The following is an 11,666-nucleotide window of genomic DNA, read 5'->3' on the forward strand; positions in this document are numbered from 1 at the left end:
GCGAATCTTATCAGGAATGTTTGGACCCCATGCATTTTTCTATACATTCTGATGGAAGTGACCGTTCATAATGTTGGTATGTTAGATGCTCAATAATCAAATTGTTTGATGCATGAAAAAGTTTACAGACAAGCAAAGGAATGAGAAAGAGGATAAAGAAGTGAGATAATTAATTCAACTATTTTATGCTTGAGGACAAGCATGGTTTAGGTCCGAGAGATTTTGATAGGCTCATAATAGTTTGTATTTTTGTTATCATATTTCTCATTATTTCAGATCCAAGAGATATTTCTATCATTTCAATGTTACCACCATGAGGTTTTTGTACTTAATTTAATATTCTTGTTCTTTTCAAGTATTTGTTGATTTATATTTAATTCTTTGAAAGTTTATGTTGATTAATCTGAAAATTTAATTTGATATATAATTTTCTACTATTATCCATGAATTCAGTAACTCGTAATTGTCATGAACGATTGATATGTGTGTAACGATAGATTATGTGTGTTGTGCTATCATAACATATTTAATCTAAATAAATTAACTAAACTCGATCTATCAATTGCAGCTATCTCGGTTGTTAGATTTTAGGATTAACTATTTTACAAAAGGAAAATGATATCTTTAATCAATATAGAACGCTATCGTGTCCAGTTGATCACTGATAAATTTGACTAGATGTTGGTTCGGTAAATTAAATTAGGCTTCACATCAGACAAACTTTTTGCCTCGCATTCGCTCCCCCAATTCCAGTACCCTGAAATCATGACATTCCAATTAGTTGTACTTCTATCATTTATTTCATCAAACACCTCTCTTGTTTCCCCAATTGGCCCATAATTCCCATACACTTTCACCAAACACATTGTGTATATGCTTATTATCATCAACACTCAACAGCCATTTTAACAAATTTGGAGTGGAAACCACTGCCATTTTTCTCAGCGACTTTGATCAATATTGAGTACACACAAACATCAGTCTTTGAACCAAAATTCTGCATTTGAAATATAATAATATAAAATGGAGCAAAACAAATACATAAAAATACAAAAGGACTATTTTGCAATTGTTATTATGACATTTCAGTAATATGGTGGAATCTCCATATGAATAGTGATCCTCCAAAAATGGAGGATCATTATTGCAATCTCCAAAATGGAGATTGCATTTGGAGTTGGGTTGGAGCACCAACCCATACTCTATTTTGGAGATTTCCTCCAAAATAGAGATGGGTTGGAGATGCTCTTAGCACCGCATTTGGAGAAGTACCTGATCATGGCGCTGAAAACGAGGGCATCAGGATGGTTGGCGGAATAAAAAAAACATTTGACCCAATGACAAAAACTCGATCCAAATACGAAAACTCGACAAAATATGACTATTTGAGTAGACCCAAATGTAAAAACTCGACCCAAATTTAAGCATACATTTGAGACCAAAGCCAGGCATAACCATATTTTTATTTATTTTCAATAGTATATTATCAGTCAATCAAATATTATCAAGGAAAAAAAAAATTTACAGCATTTGATCTAACTTTTTTGAGAGAGATTAACAAATATAAGAGAATTTGGCTCTATAGACTTCCAAAGCAAAAACAAAAAGTCGGAATTCGTATCAGGTCAGGGCCTGCGACTACGGATCCAGTGTTCCCTTTCCCCCTTCCACAAGGCACCCAGTCGACTTTACCCAAAATTCCCACACAAAGAAGCTGAACAGTTGATTGGAAATGGCGACGCCGATGGCGGAAGACAATTTCGTGGACGACCATCTTTCCTCCATGATTACTGAAGATATCATCCGGGCATCGCGCCTTCTCGACAATGAGACGCGAGTCCTCAAGGTTTCTTTCTTGTCCTCCATTTTTGTGGCTTTTTTCGGATTATTTATTCAATAATTGAAGTGGATCCATATGTATTGGGATGTTATATGAATTTTATTTCTGTTTTTTACAGCAAGAGTCGCAGAGAACGAATCTAGAGTTGGATTCGTTCAGGGAGAAGATAAAAGAGAATCAAGAAAAAATTAAACTCAACAAGCAACTTCCTTACCTAGTTGGAAACATTGTCGAGGTGCGTATCTTCAAGTAGGATTCACCTTCTTGATTTTGGGTCCTTTTTTACTTTTTGTGAAGTGTTTTTAAACTAAGTTTTTACAATTTTGTCTTTTTGGCCCGGGGAGGAGTACAATTTGAAAGGAATAGAGGCAACACAGGTTTTATAGTGGGTTGGGACTTTAAGTTTTGATTAGGAAAGTGGAGGAATAGTTTACAAGGAAACGAGAAGAGTTGATGAAGTGCAACGGCCAATATATTAAGTCCGGCCGTCCAGTTTTTGCGTCAAAACTAGAGGTTATAGTGGCTTCTCATGGTATATCTTATATCTTTGTTAGAGCACCGCTTCAATAACTTCGATCACCGGCAGTTAACACATTAAGGAAAGAGAATTCACAGAGAAGATTGGAAGAAGAACAGAGGGTAGAGCTAAAATTATGGGATTCTTATTCCTTCTTTTTTGTTTCACTATTTATACTCAGGTACAAAATTTGCCACTCTAATTGATTTACAAGTAAAATCAAATTTTGTTTCTTCTACCCTTTCACATTTATTTGCTTGCATACAAATTGAGTCTTAACATTCTAGTATTATTTATGGGTAATAAAATCCACCAATTGTTTCGGTGCTCCTTTCATACGTGTTGGCCTTTGTTGGTTTCTTCCTGTACTTCCCCGTATCATATCATTGCCTTCCCCTCCAAAACTCACCTTGTCCTCAAGGTGGAAATCCTGATATAGTTGGCGAAAAGAAACTAAGTCCTGCCACCATGTTTCTTCCAGAGGCAGACTCGACCACTGCACTAATACCTGCGAGGACCAAGAATTCTGAAGACAAACTTTGTGATGATCTAAAACAGGCAATGGAGTCAGTAGGGGTTGATTATCCGCTATAGTAACAGGCAGTGGCACAGAGGGGACTATCTCTGGATTCGGGCAAAACTTAAGAACGGAAATGTGAAAAAAGGATGTATTTTTATCTCCTTCAGTAATTCCAACTTGTAGGTAACCACACCCACTTGCTTGATGATTTTGAAGGGGCCATAAAAACACTTGCTCAAATTAGTAAATTTCTGGTTGCCGAGAGGATTGCTTATGGGGCTGTAGCCTTACATAACACCATTGTCCCACCTCTATAACCTTATCCGAGCGATGTTTATCAGCATGAAATTTCATTCTTCCTCGAGACCTTCATAGATTGTCACGTAAAATGGAGAGTAATTCATCTCTATCCTGTAACAGCGCATCCGCAGCCTCAATAGAAGAAGACCCAGGAACATACGATGGTATAGATTATGGGGTTGGCCAAGTTTTATGATGACAAGTTTTCTGATTCCACTTTGTATTTTTCTATATGGGGTGATAAGGCACCAACTGTTGTTCCTCGTTTCTTGTCAACACCGGCTGCCCTTCCACTGTTACTTCCCAATCCACTAGGACCAAAAAAACTTTATGCTATAAAAAAACTTACAACAGCAGAGATGCTTTCTCGACGAGAAAAGAGGCTGTGTTATACTCTGATGAGAAATTTTTTGTTGGTTTGTGCAAAGGGCAATTGTTTCTGTTTGTGATGGAGGAAGAGGAAACCATAGAAGAAGGTGGTGTAAAGAAATATCTTTTAATCAACCTTCGATGGTCCATGAGCGTGAACTACTTGAAATTAGTCTTCACGCCATGGCTGGTCAAGTTTGCCCTAGGACCTTACCGCTTAAAGGCAAGATCTCGGGGCTGCCGGTACACTAGTTGATGTGGGGAGTGCACACAATTTCATTCAAGAACATCTTGTCAAGTTTTTGAAGATTCCTATTGTTGCTTCATCTCATATTTCGGCTTGATTGGCAATGGGGAGTCAATGGAGTGTCGAGGGTACAGCCCAAAGACAACCATTCAATTGAATGACGAACCATGATGGCCGTTTTGAATTTCTTGTTATGCCGTTCGCCTTCACTAAAGCCCACGCCACTTTTCAAACAATTTCTTCGTAAATTTGTGATTGTATTCTTTGACGATATTTTAGTTTATAGTCAATCTTTTCCCGATCTTCGTATTCATCTTACAACTGTCTTACAATGCCTGCTGGATAATTCTTGTTTTTTGAAACAATCCAAATGTTCATTTGCTCAAACCTCTATTGTTACCTTGGGCATATCGTTTATGCTCAAGGTGTTCAACTGAATCCCGCAAAAGTGGTGGTTGTGCTTTCTTGGTCAGTACCTAAGGATTTGAAGGTTTTGAGGGAGTTCTTAGGGCTTTCGGGGTTCTATAAAAAAATTTTTCGGGGCTATGCCACTGTTGCTTATCCACTCACCGAGCTTCTAAAAAAAGATAACTCCTCTTGGTCCCTAGCAGCCCAAGATTCTTTTAATCAGCTCAAACAAGCTCTCGTTCATGCCCCTGTCTTAGCCTTGTCAAATTTTTCCTTACCCTTTCAAATTCAAACAGACGGGTCTAGCATGGGCATCGGAGCTGTTGCAGCAGGACCACCCTATTGCTTATTTCAGTAAAAAAATTCCCTTCCCACTTGCTTAATGCATCCACTTATGTCCGGGAATTGTTCACCGTTACCCAGGCTGTTCTTAAATGGCGCCAATATCTATTGGGTCATCATTTTTCTATTTTAACGGATTACCGTAGCCTCAAAGAAATATTAAACCAAGTTATTCACATTCCCGAGCAACAAAAATATCTCATTAAACTCTTGGGGTATGATTTTGATGTTGCCTATCATTCTGGAAAATCTAATATTGTGGCGGACGCTTTATCTCGAAAGTTTGAGCCCGACCTTTCTTTTCCTTCTAGCAATGATCAACTTTTTGCTTTCTCCATGCCTACTTTCCAGTTTATCGAACAACTTAAAGCAGAAGTGGTCTCTGACCCTTATTACCATAACCTTCTTTCCACCCCGTCCACCTCGTTACATACTCCATTCTACATCCGGGATGGGTTGGTTTATAAAGGCCATATGATTTGTCGCAGCTCTTCTTCACCCATTATCCCCAAAGTATTGTTCGAGTTCCATAACACACCGGTTGTGGGTCATGGAGGGGTGCGCAAGATGCTGGCTCGTATTGTTCCGGAATTTTACTGGGTGAAGATGAAAAACGATATTCGGAAATACGTGGCAGCATGTTCTGTGTGTCAGCAGACCAGACTTAGCACACAAAAATCTTGTGGGTTATTACAGCCTTTACCGGTCCCAAGGAATGTGTAGGACGATATTTCTATGGATTTCATTATGGGGCTTCCTTATTCCAATGGATTTATTGTGATTTTGGTGGTGGTCGATAGGCTTTCCAAGTGTGCGCATTTTGGCACCCTTAAGTCTGGTTTTACAGCCTCGACAGTGGCCTCCTTGTTTGTTGAGATTGTGGTGAAACAACATGTTTTTCCAAAGAGCATTGTTTCAGACAGAGACCCCGTCTTCTTGAGCAAGTTTAGTCTGAGTTTTTCAAGTTCCGTGGCACTTCTTTGGCTATGTATAGTGCTTATCACCCACAAACGGATGGGCAGATGGAGGTCCTTAACCGATGTTTGGAGCAATACTTGCGTGCGTTTGTGATGCATCTACCTGCAAAATGGTCTCGCTACTTGGCCAACCCCATAGCTTGAATTAATGATTGCAGCCTATAAACCTGGGTTTCCCTCCAAATATCACCACGTAACCCAGAGATAAAACAACTAATCAATACATGTTTTGGCACTCTAGAATATTATTTGCAAGTTGTTCGAATTGATGTTGATAGGTAGCCAAAGTTCCAGTTTGCGTGAGCTTGCTAAGCTTTCCAAAATGATCCTCATACTCGGACGGACCAAAACGTTTGGTGATCGCAACTGAAAATTCAGACCATCCATGAATCAACCCATTTCTACTCATCCCGTCAAACCCGTCCAAGGCATCCCCATCGTAATGAAAAGAAGAAACAATTAAGCGCTGAGGTTCGGGCGTTTGATAATAATCAAAGTACCTCTGGATTCGTGCAACCCGAGCTGATGGATTATCTCCAGAAAACTGCGGAATATCCACACACATCGACTTGGAGAATGGCTGAAACTCACGAGCAATGTCAAATCGAGATTGAGGCGAAACAGGAGGTGGTTGTGGAGTCTGCATCGACATCGAAGGATGTCGTCTCCATTGCTGCTCAACCTTACCATCAAGTGCCTGTAATCCAACAGTAAGCTCCTTCACCGAAGTCGTCAATGAATCGAGACTCAAATTCTGTTTTTCAACAAGAATCACCTGCGATTCCTGAAGTGCAGCGAGCTTCGCTAGATTTTCCTCCAATCGAGCAAACCTAGTTCCTTCCGCCATTGAAGACGAGAGCACCAATGTTAGAGCACCGCTTCAATAGATTCGATCACTGGCAGTTAGCACATTAAGGAAAGAGAATTCACAGAGAAGATTAGAAGAACAGAGGGTAGAGCTAAAATTATGGGATTCTTATTCCTTCAGTTTTTGTTTTGACTATTTATACTCAGGTACAAAGTTTGCTGCTCTAATCGATTTACAAGTAAAATCGTATTTTGTTTCTTCTACCCTTTACACATTTATTTGCTGGCATACAAATTGAGTTTTAACATTATAGTATTATTTATGGCTAATAAAAACCACCAATTGTCCCGGTGCTCCTTTCATACGTGTTGGCCTTTGTTGGTTTCTTCCTGCACTTCCCCGTATCATAAATCTTCTAATCAGTGTCGGAGTTTTATAGTATTTTTAGGATTTGTTACCATGGATGCTACATGAAACAGATTTTTGGGAGATGAGAATGTGAACTGACCTTATAAGGTTTAAAAAGTTCTTATGGACAAGCTTTATGACCTTTCAGTGGCTATGTTGATTTCGTGCTTTGCTCTCAATGGCTGTGTCTTTAGGTCCAATATGTGCATTTTCTATTTCCGAGTGTTCAATGCAATTTCACTTATGTTACAAATCGGCTTTTTGCTGTGGAGTTAATGGGTTCTGACTCAGTGATGTGTTTTCGTTAGATTTTGGAGATGAACCCAGAGGAAGAGGCTGAAGAAGATGGTGCAAATATAGATCTTGACTCACAAAGGAAGGGAAAATGTGTTGTGCTAAAAACATCTACACGCCAGGTTAAATAGAATACTCCTATGCATCTCTAACTCTCATTTTCTTTCAATCTCTTCTTGTTCTTGTGCATGTGTGGTTATGGCCTATGGGGGATTTTGTGTGAATTTTTTACTTTCAATGGTTTCAATCCAGTGCATTTCCTTTTTATTACTTTTATTATTTTTCTAAGAAAAAATTGACATGAGGCTTTTGATATGTATTTTTTGTCTTTCGAAATCTTTCCGTGTAGAGGTTCTTGTCCGTCAAAATTCGTTTTTAAAAAATGTTCTAATAAAATTTTACTTTATACACGCATGGAAATATCGAAATGAAATAATTCTTTAGATTTTTCCTTTTTCTTAAACCCTCTAATCTAGATTTCTACTCCATATGGAGCCCATGAATGTGTCCACTCTTTTGAAAAGTGTATTAATTGTTTAGTTCATGAAATGCAGACAATTTTTCTGCCCGTAGTAGGCCTGGTTGATCCTGATAAGTTGAAGCCTGGTGATCTGGTTGGAGTAAACAAAGACAGTTATCTCATCTTGGACACTTTGCCATCTGAGTATGATTCTCGAGTGAAAGCTATGGAGGTTGATGAAAAACCGACTGAAGACTATAATGATATCGGTGGCTTGGAGAAACAGGCAAGCTTATCCCCCTAGGGTCGGTTAATAAGAAACAAATTCTTTTTTTCAGGCATATTTTGTTCTCACTGATTATTTTGTAGTTAACTATTCAATTATTTGTAAATAATGTTTAATTGCTTATAAGGCTGGACTTAACCTATGTTGTCTTTGGAGGTCTTGGCAGATGCTTTATTTCAAGAGACCACCAACTTGCTTGATAAAGCAAAATTTAATAGCATTAATTGATACTGACAAATGAAAGTTACTTTTTATGATTTGAGATGAAGATGTTTTACTAATACTATTTGATTTTTTATGTTGCTGCAGATTCAAGAATTGGTTGAGGCAATTGTATTGCCCATGACACACCAAGAGAGATTTCAAAAATTGGGAATTCGTCCACCGAAAGGAGTCCTTTTATATGGTCCCCCTGGGACAGGGAAAACTCTTATGGCCCGTGCATGTGCCGCCCAAACTAATGCTACTTTTCTGAAGCTGGCAGGTCCGCAGCTTGTGCAGGTTGGGCATTTTCATGCTTTCTTATAAATGATCTGATGGTATATTTTCTTTAGCAGGCAATTTGTATAATCTAATTTTTTAAAAATGCTATTTTTACTCTTAAATAAATATTACTGCATTGGTTGTTGTTGTATATTACATATTACATTTGCCATAATTGTGGTGTAATGTTTTCTTCTCTTCAATACTGAAAGGAGCACCAGATCATGGTTTGTCATCGTCTATTAGTTTGTTCTCTTAAATACTGAAGAGAGCACCAGATCATGGCTTGTTGTATGTACAAATGAATATTATACTTGAATGTACTTACTATGTCTAATCAAGATCTTACTAAGCTGTTTTAACTTAAGCAGTTTGTGCTTTAAATATTTTCAGTCTAATCTCAAAATAATAGTTTGTTCGGGTCTCGTGGCGTTGTGGTGATTCAAAAGACACTTTGGTGGGGAGTGCTCTACCTATTCTATCGCAGCCTTATGCTTTAGACATTTGATGACTCTTTCTGAGTGGGAGTAGTGTTGTTCGCTGGGTGTTAGAATTGGAAATGATTCATGTTTTAGTGGGTGGGGGTTCATACTTTCATATCAGTTACCCAGAGATTCAAATTTTGTTTCCCTAGTCGATTCATATTGAACCTAACGACAAACCAATTCCATGCACACTGTATTTTAGGTTGGTTGACGTGTTCAGCTTACTCTCCGGCCTTCTCGATTTGTGTATTTTCTCTACCCATTAGAATTTTCAGTTAAATCTTTGTCATATCTATAGCCCACATGCCTTAAAGGCTTCCCTGCTGTTGTGAAGAGAAGAGGTGAGGATCAGTAGTAAGCGCGAGTGTGTAGCTAGAAAAAATGGGTCCTAAGAGATGGATAAGGAGCTGAGAAAGTTTTGGATCAACACTGAGTAGAGCTGTTGCCTGTGGCGGTATGTATGCTGGTTGAAATGGCTAGTTGCTGTTTGGATCTAGTAGGGTTTTTTTATTCATTTTGATGCTGACTTGTTTTCTTAAATCAATCAGTTAGTTTCCAATTCATGCTTGAGGTAGCATAAATCTGATTGGAATCCCATTTCTTTGAGGTAGCATGTTTCACACTTGCAATGTGCAACGATATTGATCTGTGATGCATCGAGTCTCTGATGTGCTCCAACTGTTGCTTGCTGCAATATTTTTTTCTTTTATTTCGCATGCTCTATAAAAAAGATTTTTGTGCATTTAGATGTTCATTGGGGATGGAGCAAAACTTGTTCGTGATGCTTTTCAACTTGCTAAAGAAAAGTCTCCTTGTATCATTTTTATTGATGAGATTGATGCAATTGGTACAAAGCGTTTTGATAGGTAAGCACATACTTTCCCAGTAAATGTTCCATGATCTTCTCTTCTGCACTCCTAACTATTTGGGTTTTAAGGTTCTTGAGGGCTATGATGCAGTGTTGGTTACACTCACAAATTATGTGATCTTCTGCAGTGAAGTTAGTGGGGATAGAGAAGTGCAGAGGACTATGTTAGAATTGCTCAATCAGCTTGATGGTTTTAGCAGTGACGAGAGGATAAAGGTTTCTACTTTACCACTTCCATTTCCTCACTTTCATTTTACTTTGCTTTCCTTCATTTACTTTGTGATAATGAAGATTCATAAAATTAGTCTGAAGCTTACATTGAATTTGTTGACTGCATTATGATTTTTGTCTATGTTACTTATTTTGGCGTGCAACACTTTTTATTATTCAGGTGATTGCAGCAACAAATCGAGCTGATATCTTAGATCCTGCCTTAATGCGGTCTGGTCGGTTGGATCGAAAAATTGAATTACCCCATCCTACCGAGGAAGCTAGGGCTCGCATTTTGCAGGTTTATCATCCGACTTGGTAACTTTTTTTTCGAGTTTGAGTGTGTCTTGCTAGTATTGGGTGGGCATGTATATTCGAATTCTTCTTTTCCAATATGAACAGAAATTCTAACTTAAGGTTATTATCTTGTCATAGATTCACTCAAGAAAGATGAATGTTCATCCAGATGTCAATTTTGAGGAGCTTGCTCGCTCAACTGATGACTTCAATGGGGCACAACTCAAAGCTGTTTGTGTGGAAGCGGGCATGTTGGCCCTTCGTCGTGATGCCACTGAGGTAATAATATTTGATTTTATTTGGCTAAGTGTTTCTGTGCAAAATTGGTTTAAGATAAACTAACATTTTATACTTTTCGATTTATTAATGTGTTTCATGTATTTTCCAGGTGAACCATGAAGATTTTAATGAAGGTATAATCCAAGTTCAAGCCAAAAAGAAAGCCAGCCTAAATTACTATGCCTAGACTTTAAACAAGGTCTGGTGTCAAGCTTTTTTTGGTGCAAGATTGCCTTGGGAAAGGAAACACCGTTCCAACATCGAATTACTCCCCGGTCCGAGGCATGAATTATGAAGTTGTCTCATGTCGTCACTAACTGGCTCTTTGTTATCACACAGCGGTGAGAATGTGATTGTTTTTGTTCACTGTGCTCCAGGATGATGTATGAGTCTATTAATGAATATTTGCTTGTTTCATTTGTGGTTTATTCTTCTTAAAGTTGGTTGAATGCGAATAGATTCGATCATATTGTTCACCACAGCCCTTTAAAGCTAGGTGGTTGTGGCATGAATTTTTACGGCTTCTCGATCTGGATTTATATGACATCATATTCAGAATTGTAGATTCGATCATATTGTTCGGCTCCTCTTGAATTTACTTATTATTTATCTTATAATAATTTGTTTTGCGATAGGAGTAATGGATGTTAAATTTCAGTTATAGCATGTTTTGACAAACTAAGGTGAACGAGTGAGGCTAAGCTAAGGATTATGGTATTAAAATAATGTTGTGTATATCTGGTTATATTTTAGTTGATGAAACTGATGCACTAATATTTTGTATTTTTTAGTATAGATATTTTAATTAATATTAAAACTATTAATTTAATTTAATTTATTTTTTAAAATCCAATAATATTGCCCTCAAGCCCCCAAAATAATCTGGTACCTCAAAATTAATTAAAGGGTAAACTATAGAAAAATCTTCAACTCAAGTTTCACTTTAGGATTTTCCTATATAAAAATTTAGTTGAAATTCTCCCATTTTAACAAAATGAAAAAAATATCTTTGATTTTATAATTGGGCCAGAAATTTGATCAGAGTCGAGATAAAATTATTTCAAACATACAATGTTATTATTAATATGTAATTAAATGTTTGAGGATGAAATTTTTCTCAAAAATTATGGATTTGAACAAATGTTCGAGATTAAATATTTACGAGACTTATTCTAATATTTTGAAAATTTAAAAAAAAGAGCTAACTAAGATTAGACATTAATAGCAAATATGAACACATCATAATCCTAAGGTAAAATTATGATTCA

At 37.4% G+C, this 11,666-nt stretch overlaps 1 protein-coding gene across 2 annotated transcripts; it reads left to right on the forward strand.

Moving 5' to 3' along the window:
- The first annotated feature begins 1,574 nt into the window (after nucleotides 1-1,574).
- On the forward strand, nucleotides 1,575-10,630 carry LOC140957463 (26S proteasome regulatory subunit 6A homolog). 2 transcript variants are annotated; one of them, XM_073414745.1, is made up of 10 exons: nucleotides 1,575-1,846; nucleotides 1,959-2,075; nucleotides 7,045-7,152; nucleotides 7,585-7,776; nucleotides 8,086-8,277; nucleotides 9,492-9,610; nucleotides 9,741-9,828; nucleotides 10,004-10,123; nucleotides 10,258-10,398; nucleotides 10,508-10,630. In XM_073414745.1, exons 1-10 carry the CDS (start codon nucleotides 1,733-1,735, stop codon nucleotides 10,583-10,585), a joined length of 1,269 nt encoding a protein of 422 aa, XP_073270846.1. In that variant the 5' UTR covers nucleotides 1,575-1,732; the 3' UTR covers nucleotides 10,586-10,630. The 2 variants fall into 2 exon arrangements, with proteins under 2 accessions (XP_073270846.1, XP_073270847.1); XM_073414746.1 differs by lacking the exons at nucleotides 1,575-1,846; nucleotides 1,959-2,075 and adding an exon at nucleotides 6,797-6,930.
- The last annotated feature ends 1,036 nt before the right edge of the window (nucleotides 10,631-11,666 follow it).

This window comes from Primulina huaijiensis, chromosome 14 (assembly GCF_012295235.1).
Source record: "Primulina huaijiensis isolate GDHJ02 chromosome 14, ASM1229523v2, whole genome shotgun sequence".
Lineage (NCBI taxonomy): Eukaryota > Viridiplantae > Streptophyta > Magnoliopsida > Lamiales > Gesneriaceae > Primulina > Primulina huaijiensis.

What these genes read in the sequence shown, in the direction of transcription:
- LOC140957463 (XM_073414745.1), top strand. Translation starts at nt 1,733, where the DNA reads ATGGCGACGCCGATGGCGGAAGACAATTTCGTGGACGACCATCTTTCC. An exon ending in TAGTTGGAAACATTGTCGAG is followed by an intron (nt 2,076 to 7,044) that starts GTGCGTATCTTC and finishes TGTTTTCGTTAG; the next exon opens with ATTTTGGAGATGAACCCAGA. An exon ending in GCAGTGACGAGAGGATAAAG is followed by an intron (nt 9,829 to 10,003) that starts GTTTCTACTTTA and finishes TTTATTATTCAG; the next exon opens with GTGATTGCAGCAACAAATCG.